At 34.8% G+C, this 24,771-nt stretch overlaps 2 protein-coding genes across 2 annotated transcripts; one reads left to right on the top strand and one right to left on the bottom strand.

The window, feature by feature from the left end:
- Positions 1-274: 274 nt before the first annotated feature.
- On the bottom strand, positions 275-3,010 carry LOC133204545 (uncharacterized). Its single transcript, XM_061340296.1, has one exon. It carries the CDS (start codon positions 2,995-2,997, stop codon positions 334-336), a length of 2,664 nt encoding a protein of 887 aa, XP_061196280.1. The 5' UTR covers positions 2,998-3,010; the 3' UTR covers positions 275-333.
- Positions 3,011-10,801: 7,791 nt separating this feature from the next.
- LOC133205477 (ganglioside-induced differentiation-associated protein 1-like) lies at positions 10,802-21,944 on the top strand. The gene is made up of 5 exons (XM_061341303.1): positions 10,802-10,884; positions 12,523-12,715; positions 16,675-16,842; positions 20,044-20,253; positions 20,840-21,944. Exons 1-5 carry the CDS (start codon positions 10,828-10,830, stop codon positions 21,154-21,156), a joined length of 945 nt encoding a protein of 314 aa, XP_061197287.1. The 5' UTR covers positions 10,802-10,827; the 3' UTR covers positions 21,157-21,944.
- The last annotated feature ends 2,827 nt before the right edge of the window (positions 21,945-24,771 follow it).

Here is a 24,771-nt window from a genome sequence, read left to right as displayed (position 1 = left end):
AAAATCGGAGGGAACAGGAACAGACGTACTAATCACTTTAGGATTCTGAGTAAAAACACAATTTTACCACCATTAACAAAAATTAAATATCACATAATGGACGGAAATCAAGTGATGCATGTCTAAATATGGCTCGTTTTCATGTTAGTTGTGTACACGTTCAAGTATCTCAAAAAACGACAATGAAGATTAATAAAAATACATGCATAATAAATAAAATAAATAGACATTCATCAATACATAGGAAATTCAAAAAAAAAAAAAATATTGCTTATCTTTTAATGACCTTCATTCAAGTCATATTGTGTCTTTCATTTCGATTTGAAACTTTCCTTAGAACAATTCTGACATTTTCGTCAGTATGTTAGAGAAAAGAGTACCTTCCTTTAGAGTTTGTACGTCAGAATCTTCTGTGTTGCCACAAGACTCGGTGGGAAGAATCAACTCTTTGCAAATCTGTAAATCATGTTCATTTCCTTCTGTATTAATTACCAGTGTTTTTGTGCGATATTTACGAAGTATCATCTCAATCGCCAAATCTACAAAGTCTGACATATTATCAGGATTGTTTATACTTCCGGTTTCATGAAATAGCACTAAAATGCAACGACAGTCTGACATTGCTTTCTTCACGTAAGTCATTTCGGGACGAAATGGAAGACAGTCGTTGCTGTTTACAGCTACACGTAACTGAACAAATGATTGTAGAGTGGACGTGATCAGTTTTAGCTGCTGACAACCATTGCTCTCACCACAGCTGTGTAGTATGAATATATCCGATGATTTTGCATCGTCTTCCAGACAGCTTGAGGACGAAGACAGATTAGGAAATATGGTTTGATAGGCCTTCAGAAGTCTTATTTTTCCCATTTCAAAATCGTGTTTCTCCATTGAATCTTTTGCCCCTTTAATATATGTATCCACATAAATTGATCTTTCAAAAACATCCAGATCACCAGTACACTGCAACAACGACAAAGTGCAAATAGCGTTTTCGAAGTCTTTTATTTCTATATAATTTTGTATAAGTTTTTTCACGGTTGCTTTATCGTAAGGTCCTATTTCAATCAACCTCTTGATGAATTTAATGGACTCTACAGGAAATTGAAGAAGTTCGTGTAATTTTGCTAATTCTTTAAGATTTTTTGGAGATTCGCTTCTTTCCAGCAACAAGCTTTTCAGTGTTGGGAAACACTGGTTCGATGTTTGTATCTTTGGTATCGCTCTAATTACGCCTGACATCACTGAGACTGCCTTCCACATGCTTTGTTCTGCATCGTATTGAAGTTCTTCCTGTTTCCCCGGGTCAGTTTCTTTTGATTTCATTTCTAACTTGCAAAATCCCTGTTGTTCAAATGCATTTATAAGAGTCATTTTGTATTCAGATGGTTTTCCACAATTATCAGATGTAATAAAAGAAAAACAGTTCATTGCATCTTTGGTCTTGTCCAACATTCGGTATATTAGTCCTAATTCATAACGAGCAACGTTAAAATCTTTATCCATTTCTAGAGCTTTTTCAAGATGTTCCACAGCTTTTATTAATAGTGGATTGCCAGGAGAATGACAGACAGAATTGGGCGATTTCCTCATTGCATTAAAAGCACGTGTTTGATGTACAGGATCTGACTGGGATCGAAAAAATGGTGTATTCGTTCTTTGCTGATATCTAGGAGCATTACCTATATCCCACTGTGCATTTCCTTCAGGTCTCCTAGTCCCTGCTGATCTTCTTACAAATGGTCTGGATCTCTGATATCTGTGGGAAGTGTGGTCTTTCCAGTACATTGAGCTTTTCTCGACTGCTGGATGACTAATGGACAATGATGAGAGCTGATTTGTCATGCTGGAAATACCATTGTCATATTGTTCTCTCGCCGAATTGTATTGCCTATTCTCTATTGATTGATGACTCATTGACAACGAAAGCTGATTTGACATGCTAGAAATACCACTGTCATAATGTTCTCTCCCCGAAACTTGTTGCCTATCTTCGGTAGAGAAGGAATGATTCAAATTTCTTCTGCATTTTTGCTTTGATATGTCTCTTTCAACAATCTTTTTTAGTGTTATTGCTAAATGATGTCTCGAGAAAGGCATATCTTGCATATGTATTGCTTTCTCTAACATCTCTCTCGATTTTTCCAACTCCCACCAATATCTAAGTTGTTGTCCATAGGACTGAAGAACAAAATAGTGATTGGGACACAATTGCAATGCTTTCTCAAAACACAAGTTCTGGTTAATTTTCATTGTGTCTGTTTTGTCGATGTTAACTATATCAAATAAATTTTCATTTTTCGTTAAGATAGAGCCTAGCCGACACCATGCTTTTCCTATTATCTGGCAATATTCGAGTAAACAGCCCGACTGTGTACACTTTACAATTGCATACAACATACTAGCTGATTCTTTCTTTTTGTCGCCAGGATTGAATTTTTCAGGATCTGTCATCTGAAACATATGAGACTGTCTTTGTAAAGTTAGAGCAAGTCCAAATTCCCAGAGAATATTTCTATTTGGTTTCATATCTTCTATTGCTTTTCGGAATAATTGGACAGCTTGATCGTGATGTCGTGGACCAAATCTTGAGTAAAAGTATGCAATCTCTGCAACTGCCCGGGTTTGGGTTCCTTTTTCTTTTAAGTGTGTTTCAAAGTTGTCCGATAATTTACGAAACTGGCAATACTCACCGACTTCTTGGTGAAATAGAATTTCATTACACAGAGTAATTAAGCTACGGCTTTCGTTAACTTCTTGTGCTTTTTTTATTGCTTCAAAGGCTTTCTCTCTTTCACCCAACCTCCAGTGGAGATAAGATATTAAATTTATTGCTCTGGCCTTTTCTTCTTTTAAATCAAACCCAGCATCCAAGTCTTTCTGTAAAAGATGCAGCTTTTTCTTTGTCTTTTCGTTGCTGTCGATTACATCATCCAATACAAAAGATGACCACTTCCTTATCTCTTCCATCTTCCTCTCTTCATCTTCGTCATCCATTGTTTAACCTAACGAATTTCTGTTGGAATAGAGAAACATTCATTAATTTAAAATATATTAATGCATTCAGTGATTTTATTTTTCTATTATTATTATCATCAAATTATCATAACTACTACAGTTAAAATTTAATTTTTGAAAAAAAAATCTCTCAAACTGGATTTTTCATACAGGAAGTCACATGCATAGTGTCGGTACGCATTATCCATGCAAAGTCGGTTAGGTGAGATACTTTTGGTTTCCTGAATTGCATGATTTTTTTAACACCTGAACAAACATCTTGAAAAGTATATACTTGTAGCAAAGTTATTTTCACACTGAATTGTCAACGTATTTTTCCGCTTGCCCAATCACAAAAAGGAGCACACGACGGGTATGGTTGGTCGATAGGGATACTTTCTCCTCCATGGCACCTGATCCACTGATCATGTTTGTAGGTGTTCATGAAATACACAAAGTACGTACTTATATGCACAATGATTCTATTATTAGTATTTGATGCCACGCTGAATTGAGATCACCCCTCAAGTCAAACACTTCCAGCTATTAATAGTTAAACGGCAAAATAAATCAATGGTTCAGAAATTTACTTCTGTGTATAATAATGGTGGTAAAAGTGCGAGCTCGTCTATCTTTATTTTCTTTTTAATTGCAACGAGCTTCGTCCAAGCTTTTTAAATACTCCAGTATGAAAACCATGTCTCCATGTACATCACTGACATGCACCTCAGAAAGTAGGAAAACTGGAGTTTTCGCAGATGTTCTAATGTAGAAAAGGTACATTTAAGGATACTTGCAAGAAATAAAAAACGGATGTATATTTTTCGATTTATTTTGGTTATAAATGATGCATTTTTTTAATTAAAGACTTACCTGCCAAGTACGAAAGCCTATTAGGATCAAACTACGGTAAAACAAGATGTGTTTGTGAAACACTGATGCCCCCGTATGGCAGCTTATGGCGAAGGTTAAAGTTTCTCAAATGGAAGTCAAAATCCAGGCCAAAAGATAAAAAAAATGTTAAATTTGAAAGCCCTTGCTGCAACTGTTCAAGAGTAATGGCGAAGGTTAAAGTTTTTTAAAAGTAAGTAAAACATCAAGGTCAAGGTCAAAGTTGTTGGTATCCAAGGGAAGGTCTTGTCACAAGGATTACATATGTAAAGTATGAAAGCCCTAGCACCAACCATTCAAATGTTATGGCCAAGATTAAAGTAGGTCAAACTCCTATGTCAATGTCAGAAGGTCAAAGTGGTTGGTATCCAAAGGAAGTTCTTGTCACAAGGACTATGTATGTGAAGTACGAAAGCCCTAGCACCAACCATTCAAAAATTATGGCCAAGGTTAAAGTTTTTCAAAAGTAAATCAAACCCCTATGTCAAGGTCAAAGGGTCAAAGTGGTTGGTATCCAAAGGAAGGTGATGTCACAAGGATTACATATGTGAAGTATGAAAGCCCTAGCATCAACCATTCAAAAGTTATGGCCAAGGTTAAAGTTTTTCAAAAGTAGGTCAAACACCTAGGTCAAGGTCAAAAGGTCAGAGTGGTTGGTATCCAAAGGAAGGTATTGTCACAAGGATTACATATGTGAAGTATGAAAGCCCTAGCATCAACCATTCAAACGTTATGGCCAAGGTTAAAGTTTTTCAAAAGTAGGTCAAACACCTAGGTCAAGGTCAAAAGGTCAAAGTGGTTGGTATCCAAAGGAAGGTCTTGTCACAAGGATTACATATGTGAAGTATGAAAGCCCTAACTCTAACCGTTCAAAAGTTATGGCCAAGGTTAAAGTTTTTCAAAAGTAGGTCACACTTCTAGGTCAAGGTCAAAGGGTCAAAGAGGTTGATATCCAAAGGAAGGTCTTGTCACAAGGAATACACATGTGAAGTTTGAGACACCAAGCTCCAACTGTTCAAAAGTTATTGCCAAGGTTAATGTTTTTCAACAGTAGGTCAAACTCCAAGGTCAAGGTCAAAAGGTTAAAGTTGTTGGTATCCAAAGGAAGGCCTTGTCACAAACAATATACATGTGAAGTTTGGAACCCCAAGCACCAACTGTTCAGAAGTTATGGCCAAGGTTAAAGTCTCATAATTTTTTTGCAAATGTGGGTCAAACTCCAAGGTCAAAGGTCAAATATGATGGTACACAAAGAAAGGTCTTGTCACGAGGAATACACATGTGAAATATTAAAGTCATAGCTCCAACCAATCAAAAGTTATGGGCAAGGTTAAAGTTGACAACAAACAGACAGACAAACAGATAAACAGACAAACAAGATAAACAGGACAAAAACAATATAACCCCGGGATCTTTCGATCCGGGGGCATAAAAAATTTAAAAGGCATTATAACGCCTTTTCGAAAGGCGTTATAACGCGGAAAAAGGCGTAATTACGCCTTTCCAAAAGGCGTTATTACGCCTTTCCAAAAGGCGTTATTTTGCCTTTTTAAATGGCGTTATTACGCCTTTCTAAAAGGCATTAATACGCCTTTCCAAAAGGCATTATTATGCCTTTTGAAGAGCCATTATTATGTCTTTGACAGATCCGTGCTTTTGAAGGGGGGGGGGGGGAGGGGGCTCCCATAAAAATTGACAAGCAAACAAAAAAAACCAAGAACCCCCCCCCCATCCGAAAAAATAATAAAGTCTAAACTTGAGGGGAATCTTTTTCTAACTTTTCGGTAAAACTTTTTTAAATGCAATGACCTGCCCGAGTTTAACCATACTGCAACAAAATGTTAAGGGACCAAGCAATCAATAAATGATTTTTTATATTTAAACTATAGCAAGACTATTCTCCCAAAAAGTGGGGAGGGGGAGCCCCCCCCCCCCCGCATTCGTACTACCGGCCTGTTTGAAAAGGAGTTACATGTATATCCAAAAATGGAAAGGCGTTATTTTAAAATAATAAATATATGAAAGATTGAACCAAAGCCTTTCTATTTATGCAATATTTAGAATATAGTTTTAATATTATAAATCATATTTTAAATTATAGTACTTTCTATATTCCTGCACATCTCACAGACAGCTGTTTGCATGCGTATTAAGAGAAGTCAACACTCTACTTTTGAAAATCCAGGATATAGGCAGAGCCAGCTTTGGGATTTGCTAGTCATGTATTAAAAATTCATGTCAAATTTGAAATATTTTTCTCTCCTCTTGAAAAAAAAAAACAGGCAAACTATTTGCACAGGTATAGTGAGCAATTAGCCTTCAACCAAATTTCTGAAATCCTTGCACCTTGGTAGAGGTGTCTGGCATCAGAGAAGGACTAAGTTGGTTTAACACTGAAATATTTTACACATTCAAAAATCTTTTTTCCTGGAAAACTAATTATAATCAGTCCCCAGTGTGCTTTAAGAAAGGCATAATAACGCCTTTTTAAAAGGCGTAATAACGCCTTTCAGAAAGGCGTAATAACGCCTTTACGAAAGGCGTAATAACGTCTTATAGAAAGGCGTAATAACGCCTTTTGGAAAGGGGTAATTACGCCTTTAGAAAAGGCGTAACAACGCCTTTTTGAAAGGCGCAATAACGCCTTTAAGAAAGGCGTAATAACGCCTTTTGGAAAGGCGTAATAACGCCTTTTGGAAAGGCGTAATAACGCCTTTTTGAAAGGCGTAATAACGCCTTATGGAAAGGCGTATTTAGGCTTTTTTTCGCGTTATAACGCCTTTTGGAAAGGCGTAATTACGCCTTTATTTGCGTTATTACGCCTTTTTCCTAAAGGCGTTATTGCGCCTTTTTTTAGTTCAACATCTAAGACATGCCAGTGATATATATTGTTTTAGGGAGAAGGGGGGGGGGGGCAAAGGAATTCAGTCATTTGATGAAAACTTTTTCTTCAGAAAATTGTGGCCAGGATTGATGTACATCACTATGATTTTTCAAGATACCGTAATTCTTGAGATATCTGATAAATCAGCCTATTCTTCTTTCTTGTTTTATATACTCGGAGACTGAATACATGTATTAGTTTTTTGCTTAGTTGTAATGATTTTTTATTTTTTTTTTTATTTTTTTTTTTTTTATTTTTTTTTTTTTTGCGTTATTCTTATATACAGTCATGTGCAGATACAATTGGTGTTTGGGTTGACATTTTTAGATCACCTGAACTGGAAGTTCAAGTGAGCTTTTCTGATCACATTTTGTCTGACCGTCCCTCTGTCTGTAAACTTTTCACAATTTCAGTTTCTTCTCAAGAACTACAATGTCAATTTCAAACAAACTGGCCACAAAGAATCCGTGGATAAAGGGGATTCAAGTTTGTTCAAGTGAAGGGTCATGCCCTCTTTCAAGGGAAGTACATGTAGTTAAGAAATAGTGAAAATTTAGTGGCATCTTTTAAAAATCTTCTCAAGCATGCACCACTGTGTCAGAAAAAATGAAACTTATGTGTAAGATTCATTATGAAGTGTAGTTTCAGTTTTATTCAGACCATGTCCCTCGTGGGAAGGGTGTGGCTACAATAGGTGATCAAAGCTTTTTATAGAATATTTAGAAAATAAATCTTTCATTTTTTTTTCAAGAAGTGAAGGGTCAGAAGAGATGATACTTATGTGAAAGCTTCTTTACATATCGTAAGATCAATTTTGAGGTGCTGGCACGAAAAAGATCCCTCACTACTCAATGATCCTAAGTGCCATGTATAGATATAAATTTGCAGCCCTCCATCGGCAACTGATGACGTCTACATACGAATGAAAAATTCTCGAAATGGACATTATAACAACAAACAAATAAACGCAAAATCAATTTTGTTCAAATCATGACCCCAAAGATAGGGTGGGGCTACAATGGGTGATCAAAGTTTTACATAGGAATATATACAGAAAATCTTTAAAAATCTCATCAAAGGTCAGAAAGATGTAGCCCCCCCCCCCCCACACACACACACACGCCCGGTGGTTTGCTTTTTTTCTGCTTTGGTAAATTCTGTTTAACTTGTATATACTCTCAATTTAGTCAACAGGTAAAACGTCATAATTAAATAATTTTCTTAACATATACAGTAACACACCTTTACATACAAATGACTTTTTAAAAAAATATTTTTGGCTTGGTAAAACTAATTAAAATATACGAACGATTTTAGGATATTTAACCAATTATGCAGAAGATTGAAATAATTAAAAATATAGGAGGAATAAGCCTCCGTGCATATGGATCACAAAGGGCCTAATCCATGTGATATATTATCTTACTAACAAAAAAAAACGAAGGCGATTCTGTGTGAGCTCTCCGAAACTGCAGTAAGTTATAGCCTATATCAGGAGTTAAAAAGGTGAAGAGTACAATTGTAACAAACAGTAATCAAACTCATAAATTCTACAAATAATCGCTGCATATCATTTCCGGAATTTTGCACTGGATTTCCGACAATTTCTATTTTCATTTCCAACACTTTTTATTTTCATTTCCGACATTTATTTATTTATTTATTTATTTACATTTCCAAAATTTTTAGAGGTACCTTTTCGACAATTTAATGTAAACCAAGTAGTGGAAATAAATTTTTAATAAGATATTACACTTATTTCAAACCACATTTTTCGAATAAAAATATTACAATGCACTGCAGCACTAAGTCTAAGTCTAGATAAAAGTTTTGTATGTATGGTGGCATATTTCTGCCCCTTGTGTGCAAGTTATTTTTCTGTCAAATATGTCGACATGCAAGATAAATATGTCGACATGCAAGATAGTTATGCCAACACGCAACATAACTATGTTGACATGCAAGAAAATTGCAATCAAATAAGAATTATAAAACATCTTTAAGATATCTCAAAAATTGCCCACATGTGACATCCAATATGCTAGATGCTACTTATTTATGTCGACATGCAAGTTATTTATGTTGACATGCGAAATAAAAATGTTGGCATGCAAGTTATTTATGTCAACATGCAACTTAGTTATGTCAACATGCAATTTGTTTATATCAACATGCAACTTAGTTATGTTGGCATGCGAGATAGATATGCTGACATGCAACTTAGTTATGTTGAGTAGCAGATATATATTGTATGAGTTGAATGAGCATGCAATTAAATTGTTCACTAACTTTAATAATGTCCACTGAATTATATATCAGTGACTGTACCAGATTTACGTTGGATATCAATGATTTATTCTTTAAAATAAAGTCTTCAATTCTGTTTTCATTGCCGGGAAAGTACATTATGATAAATGTCAGAGAAGAAAACTGTAAAATGTCGGAAAGGCAAAGTTGAATATTTTTTAAAAATCCGGAAATGAAACCAGCCATAAACAATACAAATCATGGATCGAGCACCAAAATCAAGGACCTCTGGAAACAACAGCAATGCCTAGGATGAGTATATACATGTACTAGTACCCTCTGTGGACCGGTCAGAGATAATATTTCAAATTTCAAATCAATCTTGTCTTAATAAAAAAAGGTCTTAAAATTTTTTAAATCAATTACAAAGTTGAAGGCTTTGTCACGTTGATTTTCTTCACTGTTTTAACGTGAACTTGTATAATATAGTTTAATGTGGGGATAATGATTTCTTTTACCAAATTTTCTATTTAATAAAAATTTGTGGGAAGTCAGCTTGCTTCGATTTGAATTTATATACAGACCCAGTATTAGGGCTTGTCCAGAGACCCAGTTAGATTATTCAACTATAGTAAGGTGTCCCTTGTGCGTCCTTCAGTCTGTCTATCTGTGTTGTAAACAAATTTTCAAAGTCCACTTCTCATAGTTTTGGTCCGATTCATTAAAAAAAAAAACAATACAATATTATAAAATCTGATGCACAAGAAGACAATAATTAAGAATTAGATGTCAGTTTTTGATTTCAAAGAATGGTGTTGACACAGTTACTAAACATAGAAATTTTTGTAAAATTCTTTCAAAACATTTACTCATCCTACAATTAATTTTGATCCGATTTCAATAAAACATGATACATAAGTGAACTGTAGAATAAGATAGGTAAATATTATTTCTACCTTTTTTTTTTTTTACTTCAATGATCACTAGAATGCTTTTAAATTGAAATGACTTCAAAAAATAGAAACATTCTACTTCTAAAATATGAATGCTTTTTGGAAAACTTTTTGGAAAATTGGGAAAACTCAAAAAATTACATGAATAATGCACACAGCAAATAATTTAAAAGAAGGGCTAAAAATTCGAATGCAATATATTTGCAGACAAATAAATAACACATACATATATACTGGTCTACTACAATTTTACACAAATGTATCCATTTAGGCGGGAGGGGTTGTTACCACACTGGTCTAAAATTTTCTGGCTGTAAGAGGTAGAAATATTTTTTCCACATTATAAATCAATTAGCGTTGCCCCCCCCCCCCCCTTCCCGGAGTTTGGGGTCTGGAAATAGTTGGGAGGGGTTATATTTATGCGGTTCTTTCTCCTTTCCTGCTCAATCTAAATTTGTGTCTCCTAATATATGCAAAAACTTACTTATAATATTATTACTAGAGCCTGCTTGTGTTACTCCACCAATGATCATTTCTCAGAATATCGACTTCTATTCTACTTTCACTTTCTAATACTCAGACAATAAACGACCTCCTTTAAATATAATGCATGTCATTGACGTTTCAATTCCATACACAACTAGAAAGTCACAAATCAACAATATTCTTCTCTCTCATAGACAGATCTAAACTTTATAGACATCGTTTCCCTAGCAATGTAGTTTATAACTTTGACGTTTTACTACAATCGGCAAATAGAATGTGGAAACTACCCGAGAGGTTCCGAGGTTCTTCAAAGGGCGATAATTCGAGCTGGCCAACAAAACCAACACTAAGTTGACTAACGACACTATCATGACTATGAGTGACCTTACATTGTACTATTTTCCAGGATCGTATTATTCTCAAAGGGTAGGAGAAAAGTTTAACAGGAAAATCATTAATAATTCTCTGATCTAAATCTTTTATTCCGTGCTTCATGGTCATGGTTTCACGTTGCGCAATGATAAGGGCATGTGCACCATGCTCAGCTGACTGAGCTGTTGCTTCATGCAGACAAGTATCTACATCAGTACATCGCACTTGTGTGATTTTGATTATTCATAAATTAATGAGCTCAATTTTTTTTTTTCAAAAAAAGAATGGTACATGTTCGTTTGCATTATTTATGGGTGATTATCATAGTGATATAAGAACACCATATCTGAATATTAGAAATGACTAGGTCTAGGGTTGTAAGAATGGGCTAGAGCATTTAGAGTGTATGAGAGTATCTTTATATATCATGATACATGATATGTATCATGATATTTCACCTTTCATATGTATGCCCTTAAGAAACTTTCTATTGCAATGTAGATGCAAGTAGGAAGAAGATGTTATTTTATTAAGTTCATAAATTGCTCAAAATATAAAATAATATATGTATTGTGTTATACATGTATATTTATATGAAAAACATCCATGTATACAATTAAAATGATTATAATGGAAAAAAATATACTGAAGTTTTTAAATTTTTTTTGCCCTTATTGATCGTTATATTTTCGTTTCATTTTCGTTAGTCTCATAGTCCAATCTACACTTTGCAAAAGTTCTTTCCCTTTGTGGGGTCAACCAAAAAGTTAATGGGGGAAAACAGAGTGTTTCTCTTGTTAACACTTCCAAAAAGTAAGGCATACTACTACAAATTTACCGCGTAAACTGCATTTATTATTATTTTTTCTTTCAGTGTGTGGGTAACCCATCTGGGGGAAATCAAAATACAAGATGAACATTAAGGTTATTTTGAAGTCAAATGACAAAGTTACAAAGGCCACAATGGATGGTGGTTCCCACCCCCTTAAAGATATATGGCGGCAAAGGGAAATATCTTTTAAAAAGTGTTGATTCAACTAAATATTGTGACAACACTTATGCGAGTTTCTCTATATATTTCCATGCATGACTATAGACAAAAATGGCATTCAAATCAATTCTTATATAATTTTATTTTAATAGAAAAATATAGCAAATGTAAAATATATATCTTTGTCTTCATGAAAGAGAAAGGAGATTTATATGTAGATGATACATGGGTGTTTTTACCCCAATTTGTCATTAAATGCTAGGGCTGTTTTCATGCGACCAATATGGTACATGTATACCTTCATATTCTGGCTTTCTACTGGTAGTTATAACTGTATATCTTTTTAAAAATAAAAACATACCAGTACATGTATTTAAGAATTAAGCTTTGACTCATAGGGGCATGCTATTTTTATCAAAACTCAGATGGGATGGGGGTAGGCAGTAGGGGGTTCAATATGCAAGAACATATAAAATTGTGTTGGCCAGTGGGATGTAATTTTGTTGGTCACATTTAAAGACAGAAGATTCATTGAACGCTTTGCACAAAAAAATATTATTTATTGAGTGTAATTTTGTTGGTAAGATTGATAAAGATATTCACAAACATAATGGAATTTTGTTGGTAAGATTGATAAAGATATTCACAGACATTATGGGCCTCATTGAGCAATGACCTTTTTAATTTGTTTTACTTTAAAGGCTTTGTTGGCACTGTATGAAAAAGATGCAAAGTTCAAGCACCAGGTGGTGTTTATTCATGATGGAGACAACATTACCCCAAGTTACATGAGAATGAATCCTGCTGGTCAAGTTCCTGTGTTAGCTGATGGAAGGAAAATCATTACAGAGTCAGATGCAATAATTAAATATGTAGATGAAAATGTCCACACAGGTAAAGAGAGCACTAGATGCAGTAAGGTAGCCCTTTTTAGCTCACCTCAACGAATCTGGGGGAGCTTATGTAATACCCTTTAATAATGGTGTTAAAGTTTTTGGAGCAGATTTCTTTTCAAGTACTTCTATGCCCTATATTAATCAGAGATGCATGGAGGATGCTTCTAGTATGTTTCATTTTACAAGTCAAGGTTTCAGATGCTGCAATTTCAGCTAAAGAATGGTCAGGTTAATGTTTTTCGAGCATGTTAAAGTTTTTGGAGCAGGTTAAAGTATTTGGAGCAGATCTCATTTCCAAGTAACTATAAGCCCTATATTGACCAAACTTGCATGAATGACACACCTAAGTATGCACACTACCAGGCTTGCTTTGGATGCTGGATCTGACCTACATTTTTGGGATAAGTGACCAGGCTAAAGTTTTTAGAGAAGATCTCATTTCCAAGTAACTATAAGCCTTATATTGACAAAACTTGCACGGATGATACATCAAAGAATGCACACTATTTGACTTGGTTTTGATGCTGGATCTGACCTACAAATTTTGGATGATGACCAGGTTAAAGTATTTGGAGCAGATCTCATTTCCAAGTAACTATAAGTCCTATGTTGACCAAACTTGCATGGATGATATCTACGGATGCACTCTACTGGACTTGCTTCAGATGCTGGATCTGACCTACATTTTCTGGATGAGTGACCAGGTTAAAGTTTTTGGAGCAGATCTCATTTCCAAGTAAATGTAAGTCCTATGTTTACCAAACTTGCATGGATGATACATCTAAGGATGCACATTACTGGACATGCTTTGAATGCTGGATCTGACCTACATTTTCTAGATGAGTGACCAGGTTAAAGTTTTTGGAGCAAGTCCATTGCCAAGAAACTATAAGGCTTATCTAAACCAAACTTGCATGGATGATGCATCAAGGGATGAACGTGCACTCTCAAACTTGCTTCAGATGCTGGATTTGACTTATCTTTTCTGGATGAGTGACTGTTTAAAGTTTTTAGATCAGTCCATTCCCAAGAAACTGCAAGCCCTTTCAGACCGAAATTGCATAAATGTTGCATTTAGGGATGCACACTACTACATTTAAAGACAACATTCGTTGAGGAAAGCTCTGCAATACCTATGTCTTGAGCGTGAATTCATTGTGATTGTGTATTAATTTTTTCTGACTGTGAATAGTTCTCCTGCACTGTAATTTACTTTACTTCGCCATTTCAATTTAGAGGTCAATTGAAATGTATCAAAATTAGATCATTTGATTGGCTTACATAATGTATAATCCCTACCATTCAGGCTTTGTGTAGTGATCATATGTGAGCCTATTAAAGGATCTGATTTAGATTAGATTGATTTTTGTTGTATCTCTTGATTGTGATGACTTACAGATCAAGTTCAAATTTTATGATGATTGACTTATTTTTATACGCCCGTCTTTAGACGGGACGTATTATGTTATGGCGTTCATGTCCGTCCGTCTGTCTGTCTGTTAGCTTTTCTCGTGTCCGGCTCATAAAGTTTGTCAGCTGATACTTCTTGGGTAGAAGGTGTGTCGCGCACTAAAAGTAGGTCGTTCTGACCTTTAATTAAGATGCTATGGCCAAATATGGAAAAATCCTGTCCGGCTCATAACTAGAAAACTATTAGACTTAGAATCATCAAACTTGGCCAGTTTATGCATCTTAGGTAGAAGGTGTGTTGTGACCTATTTCAAGGTCACTGTGACCTTTAATTTAAGTGAAATTTAAAAAAAAAACTGTCTTTGTACTATTAAATTACACAATCCCAAAAAATGTAAAAGTGTTGCAGTATCCTTATTAAAAAGATGTTAAAATCAAGAAATACTTATTTTTTTCATTATATACTATACAGCAATCTATAACAAATATAATGTTACAAGAGAAATTCCACCTCTCCCATGGGTGTAATTATCAAGCACTGGTCAAGGAGAATTTTGATAACAGAAAATTGCATGTCAAATTAGAGAGAAATTAATGAGTTTAGTGTGAGGAGCTAACTGGTAGAGCATCTCTGATCAAGCAGGTGTTATCTATATCTCTTGGGAATTGGGCAGAGGAGTCAGCCATGTTGGGTTAAATAGGTTTTGTGGGCTAGCCTAACTTTTAAAATGAATTTGGTGAAAAGTAATTAAAACTAATTTGATATTGTATAATAAACTAATTTTATATCGTATAATAAACTAATTAATTTAAACTAATTATACTCGGGGGGGGGGGGGGGGGGGGGGTATGATATTGGAATTGGAATTAGCATGCCCATTGTCCATATGAATTGCAGCTTAAAACCAGTGTGACATTGAATCTAAAAAAAAAAAACAACAACAAGTATTTAAAAAAAAAATTTTAATTATGGTAGATAGTCCCTACAAATCTAAGAGTCAAGCAGAAACCTTATTAAAAATGTTGCATCAAGATTACAATTTTTTTTCTTTTTATAAATCTTTGTAACAAATTAAAAAAAAAATCTTTGTTTTCAAATTTAATTTCAGAATGACATAAATTGCACTACCAAGCAGATAGCGCAGATCCATTCATCCCTTGGGAGTAATGAGTGGACATGCATCCAGTTAAAGATTAATTAATGAGTTCAGTGTAGGAAGGCTAGCTGTCTCAATCATTTCTGTTAGAGCATCTCTGATCAAGCAGTTCTTATCTGTATCCTTTGGGAATTAGACAGAAGAACTGCTGGTCAGTTTATAGCATATGTCATTTGATGGCCAGTCTTTTATTTTAAAATTAAATTAATTGGTATAGATTAAGTTGTTAAGACAAAATTGATATTGTTTAATATGATATTTTTATTTAATTTTTTGAAAATATCAACTAGTAAATTTCAGAGCATCATGTCTCACAAATATGAAAGATGTGTGTGTGTGTCACTGTGTGTGTGTGTGGGGGGGGGGGGGGGGGGGGGGGGGGGGCTGCAGATGGGCATTTGTCAAGCTCTAACACTACCAGTTGAGGATCTATAATGTAATATTTGTTATAATGCCTACACCACATGAAATGTATAAACAAAAATTATAAGAAATGGAAAAATGTTGGAAATCCTTGTATAAAGGTTGACTTGATTTTCTTGCACTCTAAACTGTTCGTGATAATTGAACAGTATTTGACGGGCGTGTCATGCTGTGGCGGGGCACTTTATTTCAAGAAGGTTATTGCCCTTAGACTTTGAAAATTTCTAATTCATTGTTTTTTCAGTATTTTTATTTTGTTTTGTTTTGTTTCTTTGTATTGATGACTTACAGAATGGTTATGAATATTGATTTATATACCCATTCCCCCCCCCCCCCCCCCAAATATGGCCCTTCGACTTTGTGTCATATTTCCACCTATTAGTAAGTTCACACATTTGGACTTTTATATAAACTTGCATGTCAGCAGGGTCATTAATGCTATACTGACACATCAACAGTGTAGCTTTTATCAAACTTGAGTTCCCTATAGACAAGAAAATACATAGTTCTAGCTTTGGTGTAATTTCCTTATTTCTATCTTGTTGCATGCAGGGTTGTCCCTAAGATCTGGCGCCAGGGAATTTCCCTGCCTAGAAAGATGTAATCCCCCGGTTATTTTGGTATTCCCTCTGAAATCCCCATTAGGGGAGAAACTCTAGACCCCCTTCTACTTTTTTAATGTACCTTTCTTTTTCAATTCTTAGGGACAACCCGGTGCATGGGCTATCTTCCTTTTTAAAAAATGATAAAAAAAAAACCTTGTTTGCCCAAAAATTGTATCACTATCTGAAGATTTGTATTTCAGTAAACATATTCCATAATTAAGTGATGATACATGTACTGTATATATAATTATGGGTTTGTGTGTGACTCCTCAAACAATTTGAAAAGTTATGATAAATCTACACATGTTAAATAAAGTGATCAGTTAAGAGCACAATACAGTGATAAATATATACAATTACAGGGTCTACATTGATTCCTGATGAGACGTCATCAGTTGGAAAAGAGGTGACTCGCTTATGGAAGCTTATAAATTCTGTAAGGGTGGAGATAATGACTTTTGGGGTGCTCTCTTTTCAAGATCTATCCACAACTGGTCTCCACCCAATAGCAAAACCAATGGCAAATATGGGTAACTATTTTTTTTTTTTTTTTGATTGCAAATGATATTTGTTAGCACCGTCAATCATTAGGTCACCTGAGTTTACTCAGGTGACCCATTGCTATCTCTTTTCATCTGTTGTTGTGAATCGTCCGTTGTGTGTTAATATTTGAACATTTTCAGCTTCTGCTCTAGAACCACTGAACCAATTTCAACCAATTTTGGCATATAGCATCTATTGGTGAAGGGGAACAATAAATTGTGAAATTCATGGCCCCTGCCCCCCCCCCCCCTTCGGGGCCTGAGGGGTGGGGCTAAAACCATAAAAATTAATGCAATCTTTAAAAATCTTCTTCTTTACTCCTGGACATCAAGCAGTCAAACTATTAGCATGATTGTAATAAGCATTGAGCCCTTTACCAAAATTGTGAAATTCATGGCCCGGCCCCTGGATCAGGGTTTCTGGTGCTAGGGTGGGGCTCTGTTGAACATATAGTGAAAATGCATTATTTCTTTTAAAAATCTTCTCCTCTGCTCCTGGGTATTAAGGAAACAAATTAAATTCATAGTTATGAATTGTGAATTTCATGGCCCTTAGTCGGGGTTCCGTGGAAGGGGTGTTGGTTGGGGGGGGGGGGGGGGGGGGGTGTTGATACATACTGAAAATAAATAAATGTTTCATGGCCCCTGAGCCAGGGGTTCTGGTATTTTGACAGGGCTCTATTGAGTAAACAGCAGAAATGCATTTAATACTTTGAAAATCTTCTCCTCTGCCCCTGAGTATAAAGCAAACAGAAAAAATGCAATAATATATAGTGTAAATGTTTAAATATAAATATACATGTAAGTAAATGTGCCTTTTCTCTGTTCCTGGGTATCTAGGAGGCAGAGTACAAAATTGTAATAAGTGAAGCAAATGAGAATTACTTCCCTTTGCTAAATTGTGTTTAATCAAGAAATTCTTCTGTTTAATTTAATTAACAGGTTATTTGATTGAATGAGAATACAAGAAAGAATTTTATATACCTGGTATATAGAAACAAAATAAAAATGAATGTTTGGTTTAAACGAACAAAGCCTGCTCAGAATCGAATTCTTGCTTAGCAAGCGATATAAAGGATTGACATAAAGATTATTTATCTAGCAAAGGGCTAGTTGTACTAAGTATGTCTACACTGGGGTGTCCTGTTTGATGATAGAAAGAGTTATGGTCAGGTAACTTCATGGAGATCGTAGTTAAGATTGCTAGAAGTTGCTAGTGCTGGTACATGTAGCAAGTATTACCAATTTTATTGTGTAGCCAAGAGGCAAGTGTTGGTACCAAGTGTTACCAAGCAGCTAAGACCACGGAACATTAACTGGCAAAATTGGAAATATGCAGCTTACGTCATTTCCATCTGTTACAATCAAAACATTTAGTGATAGACAATGGAATGGGCGGATACAATTGGACATGGACGTCAGAGAAAACATTGGATTGAAATTCTAGTTTGAAATTCATTTTCAATACACCTCAGCTACGCTAGAAGGCAATGTGTTACTGACTGACCCAGAAAACAAATAATTTCAATTTCGAAATATTTTGAAGTTAAATATACAAATAAGAATTTCTGTCCAGTGTTTTTAAAGAAATGTAAAGGGACAAATATTTGATTTCTGTTAGGTATGTGCATGCATGTATTGAGGGGGGGGGGGGGGGGGAGGGTGAACGATCTAAGAAATTAAAAAGAATTTTTTTTTTCTTTTTGACAAACCCTCCCTGTTTTTGATTGTCAAACATTTTTCAGTGAAGACAAAACTAAAGAAAATACCTTTTGTCATTGTAGAAATAAATATATTTTGTCATGTGAAGGCATGATCTGACTCAACAATTTTAACCCCCCCCTCCCCTTTCTAGTATCAAATAGCCATTCCCTGAAAAAATAATCCCTGTCTTCTATGACTTTTACGTGTCCTTAATTTAAAATTATAAGCTAAAAACTCATATAAACAATGATAAATATGAATTTCAAACAACATGTATTGGGAATTGAAATTATTTGTCTTTTTTGATCATACATTTACACTTTGCGATTGAAAACATCTCAGGTGGATTGAAAATGAATTTCAAACTAGAATTTCAATCCAATGTTTTCTCGGACGTCTGGGCAGAATTAGGGCTGGGACGATATATCGAGATATCGATAATATCGATTCTGTGTGAAGACGATACTCATATCGATACATATGAAGAAATATCGAAATATCGCAAAAAATATCTGACTTATGTTTTTCTTTGTTTATTTAAAATTTTGGGTTTAATATATAAAAGAAATATGCTAAATATAAATATAAATATGAAATACATAATGATTAACACCACTTGTGTAAAATAATTTTGTTTTAAAACAGATAAACAACTTCTTTCAATTAACTATTCTTATTTGTGAAGAAATGTTTTGTTCATTTCAATACAAAAAATAGATTTTATAACCAATTCAACATATCGTGATATGTATTGTATCGTGGCTCAAATATCGTGATACGTATCGATATAGAAAAAGTTGTATCGTCCCAGCCCTAGGCAGAATTGTACCCGCCCATTTCATTGTCTATCATTAAATGTTTTGATTGTAACAGATGGAAAAGACATAAACTGTATATTTCCAATTTTGCCAGTTAATGTTCGGCGGTCTTAAGTTGTTTGTGAAGCCAAGAGGCATCACCTTGAGTAAATATACAGATTTCTCTCTCTGTACTTAATTGTAGCTCTAGGCAAGTGACAAAATGAATATCTGTATATATTGAATACCTTACACACTAGGCAAGTGTCCATTGTGTATTTTGCATTCATTATCATCCCTGTAAGAGGTTGGGAAAACCAAGTACGATCCCAAGGAGATCACTCTGGTCTCATTTGTTACTATAAGTTAGGGTAATTTTACCAGATTATTGAAATTCATGGGCAAAATAGCTTCAATTATCAGCTGATTTTGTTTAATACTTCTATGGATCTTGTACAGTGTTGTATTATACTCAGGTGACCATTAAGGCCCTTGGGCCTCTTGTTTATACATGTAGTCTGTTTTACATTCTCTCCTAAGATGTAACATGCTGTCTTCTCTAAATGGAGAAATTCTCTTTGCTTTTTACATTTGAAAAAAAAAATTAATAAAAAAATTTCCATTTAAGCACTATGTTATTTAGTAGTTTCATTAATAAATATATATATTGCTATAATTATACTTTTAGATCAAGGGAAAAGATATGAAGGTTTGAAGAAAACACTGGCTGCACTAGCTGAGAAGTACCCTGATTTACGAGATGCATACAATACCAAGATTGAATTTTCCACAAACTTCCCTAAAAATTTCCAGAATAGAGAGCTAGTTGTTAAAGTCTTGAATGATGTGGAAAAAACATTGGATGAAATAGAAAATGTTCTGAAAAAAGTGAAAGAAGGTAAAATTACAGTTATTATACATATAGCCAGAATGAAAAGCAAAATCAAGTTCTTGAATTTATAAAGTGCTTCTATTGGTCCACCTATCCGTCTCAGAGTCTGTATCACAATCAGTTACACTGTTGTGCTTATAGCTCTGTTGAGTGCAGGGCTTTCAATAATTCTGAAGTGAAGGGGTGAATTTATCCAGTTTTAGAATTATTTTTAATATTTAATTTGCCAATTATGCAATTTTTGGTCATTGAAATGAGGATAAATCAACTCTTGCCACCCCTGCTTGAAAGCCCTGTGAGTGTGATATTTTTTCCATGTTATAGTAGTCATTGAACTTTACACACAAGGTAATGAGAATGACCTTCATGCATGTATATAATGATGTTCTTTTACAACTTTCAATTTCCAGGGGATCCATCTTTTTAAGTCCTAGCTGTTCACAGATTTGTAATTTTTAAAGGCTTTTTGAGATAGATCGCTGTTTGCTAAATTCACCTATTTCAAATAACTCAATATGAGATATTTCAAGCTTAAAAAAAAATACTTATTATGTGTGTGTGCAAAATGCATGAAAATACATTTGCTTTACAGAACAGGGTATCAGTGACTGTTGGTTAGTTGGGCCTCGCTTCACTGCAGCAGATATAGCCTTGGCCACTTTGCTGGACAGGATCTCCTTCCTTGGGCTGGCTGCTCGGTACTTCACCCAGGAGAAACGACCTCACCTTTACCAGTACTATCAGAGACTGGGGACCAGAAAGAGTGTCCAGCAAGTCAGATCTCTTGTCCTAGCTACCCCTCGCATGTTTATCCTCCGAAAACTGAAGAAAGCATCTCCTTTTGTAGTTGGAATTATTGCTGCTGGGATAGGGGTTGCTGTGGCATACAGTATACTGAAACGAAAATAAGAACAAAGAACAAGTGTTCATAAACATGGTCAATTAATACATGTTAAACATTATAAATATAGCAATAGCTTGAAATGAAATCATAGGGCAATCAAAATTTAGAAAAGATAAAGATAGGTTTGAATGGACTGGAAATTACAATACCAAACAGGTCATTTTGCTTCATACACAATTATAGTCTGTCTGGCAATAGTATTGATTTTTGATTTATTTTTCTTTGATTTTTAAATTATCATTAAATCATATAGGATGTACTTTTTTTTACTGCAATTTAGATGTCTGTGATGTTATTTTGGCAGCATAGAGCATCAGAGAGTAGGCTAGCATATAATCAGGAAATTGTATTCTTTACTTTTTTATATACAGTATTTGTACGGTATGTAATATGCAATAAGGCAGTAAATGTATTCATTGAACATTACTGACGAGTACTGAACTGTATTTGTTGGGTATGATGGTGGTTGTTAATTTTGTATCATTTATACGTAATATTACTTGTAAACCAAAGACGAACTGGAAAATTTTCCTGAGGAAGTAATATTAGCTAGTCATCTTAAGTCATATGTTTATTTATTTTGTGGTTGTATTTAGGATGTATATTTTTACTTTTACACAAGAATACCAGCTAGTCTGATTTATTTTTTACAATTTTCCTTGACAGTACATGTACTTCAATTTTCCTTGACAGTATTTGTAGTTGGTTTTCAGAATAGGTTGTCAAAATCATTTTGTTCAGTCTATGTGCTTATGCATTGTTATTTTCATTACATAAAATATATTGCATTATACTTTAAATTGTTTCTTCTATCTATAAAACATATTAATCAAAGAAAAGTGAATTCCTTTGTTTGAAATGGATCAAAGTTTTACATAGGAAAACATAATTGGAGAAATCCTCTTCTCTAGAACAGCAAAGCCATGATTAATTATATTAATATGGAAGCATCCTCAGGTAAAGTTGATTCATTTTTTTTATCAAAGCATGACCCCTGGGGTAGGGTAGGGCCATAAAGGGCGATCGAACTTTTACATTGAAATATATAGGAAATATCTTTAAAAATCTTCTTCCCAAGAACAACAAATCTGTGATTAGCCATATTAATCAGAAGCATCCTCAAGTAGTGTAGATTCAAGTTTGTTCAAATTATATTACCCGGGGTAGGATGGGGCCACAAAAGAAGAAAAACAATCTTTAAAGCCATGTTTAGTCAAAGAAATATGGAAGTATACTCAGTGTAAAGTGTGAACAAACCATGCCCCTACCCAACCCCCCACCCAACCCCATCCCCAGGGAGTGTATTTGAACATTTTAAAAATAAACGCGTAACTTTCACTAAGAAACGCGTAATTTTCGCCTTATAACGCGAAACTTTCACGAATAAACGAAACTTTCGCTAATTAATACCTGAAATTAACATTTCATTAGAATATTTTGATATTAGAATTTGTATTATTCAGCAATCGATTTATAATATATAGGTGATATATATTATAAGGAGAGGGTATGCATAGGCGTTGCCTGTTTCCCAATCCTTAATTAATGAATTATTTCTAATTTGCAAAGTTACTTATAGGAATCGAATACTGTAAAAAAAAAATAATAATAAACTGCATAAAACAGGAAACTTCATGCAGAGTTTTTTGGATCATAGTGCCGGGGGGTCTCGTTGCTGTACATATCAGTAAAGCTGTATATCACGATATCCATGTGTCTGGGACCAGATTGAAAAATAAAATACACTCTATTTAGAATGGTAAAATATATGTTTCATTAAAAAAGTAAGTTTGAATAGAACATAATAGAGTTTTAATACAGAAATAAGGGGTGGGTCCAGGGAGTTGAACGTGATCAGCAGTCACAAATGAAATTTATTGTTTAAGCATTCTGAGAGTATTGCATTAGCAATACTAGTCCCCTACCGGCAAGTGTAATCTGGTTCCCGTTAAAAATTGAAAATGCCATAATTTCGTAAAAAATCAATGAAGTGGAACGATATGCAAACTTGATCCGTATCTCATCAAGGTAAAGTCACATACCAAAAATTAGCTCAATATCTGCAAGCGTTTAGAAAAAAAATTGCGGAAAACCCTGAAAAATTGAAAAGGTCATAATTCCGTCATTGAAGCGGAACGAAATGCAAACTTGATCTGTAGCTCATCAAGATACACTCACACACCAAATAATCAGCCTAAAATCTGCAAGCGTTTAGAAAAAAAGTGCGGAAAACCAAGTGGGACAGACAGACAGACGGACGGACAGACTCAGAGGAAACCTATGGTTTCACCGGTAGGGGTCTAACAAGCATTCTGAGAGTATTGCATTAGCAATACTAGTCCCCTACGGGCAAGTGTAATCTGGTTCCCGTTAAGAATTGAAAATAATTCCGTCAAAAATCAATGAATTGGAACGAAATGCAAACTTGACCTATAATTAATCAAGGTGAAGTCACATACCAAAAATCAGCTCAATATCTGAAAGCGTTTAGAAGAAAATTGCGGAAAACCCTTAAAAATTGAAAAGGCCGCAATTTCCTAAAAAATCAATGAAGCGGAACGAAATTCAAATTTGATCTTTTACTCGTCAAGATACACATACCAAAAATCAGCTCAATATCTGCAAGCGTTTAGAAAAAAAATGCGGAAAACCAAGTGGGACAGACTGACAAACAGAGGGACAGCTAGACAGGCGGACAGACAGGTAGACAGACAGACGGACAGACTCAAAGGAAACCTATAGTCCCCTCCGGTTTCACCGGTCGGTGACTATAAATCAAATAAAGTAGGATTAAGTACACTGTACGTCAAATATACATACTTGTACATGTTCGTCATTGTATATTTCATTGATGGTTGAGCCACTGCTCAAAAATCTATACCTAGCTGTAGGTGGATGGCTCAGCAGCGTTAACGTACTGATTAATGACCGTGGTTTTCATAAGAAACAAGCATTAGCTAGTATTAGCAATACTAGTCCCCTACCGGCAAGTGTAATCTGGTTCCCGTAAAATTGAAAATGCCATAATTTCGTCAAAAATCAATGAAGCGCAACGAAATGCAAACTTGAACCATAACTCATCAAGGTAAAGTCACATACCAAAAATCAGCTCAATATCTGCAAGAGTTAAGAAGAAAATTGCGGAAAGCCCTTAAATTGAAGAGGTCGGAATTCCGTCAAAAATCAATGAAGCGGAACGAAATGCAAACTTGATCTGTATCTCATCAAGATACACTCACATACCAAAAATCAATATCTGCAAGCGTTTAGAAAAAAGTGCGGAAAACCAAGTGGGACTGACTGACAGACAGACAGACGGACGGACTGACTCAAAGGAAACCTACAGTCCCCTCCGGTTTCACCGGTAGGGGATTAAACAAAAGATAATATTCATTGCATGTAAATATTAAAGAATAAGACTACTTGCAACAATGTAGTCTTTTTAAGGTTCATTATTAGTCCCCTACTGGTGAAACCGGAGGGGACTAGTGGTTTGCATATCGTTGCGCTTCATTGATTTTTGACGGAATTATGGACTAGTATTGCTAATGCATTTATTCTCAGAATATTTGTTACAACTGCATCTTGTAATCCAGCCTTTACTTACACTTCCCTTTTAA

This window comes from Saccostrea echinata, unplaced genomic scaffold (genome assembly GCF_033153115.1).
Source record: "Saccostrea echinata isolate AGI-Se365-2 ecotype Australia unplaced genomic scaffold, CSIRO_AGI_Sech_v1 ptg000054l, whole genome shotgun sequence".
NCBI lineage: Eukaryota > Metazoa > Mollusca > Bivalvia > Ostreida > Ostreidae > Saccostrea > Saccostrea echinata.
This window is presented reverse-complemented; position numbering and strand designations above follow the sequence as displayed.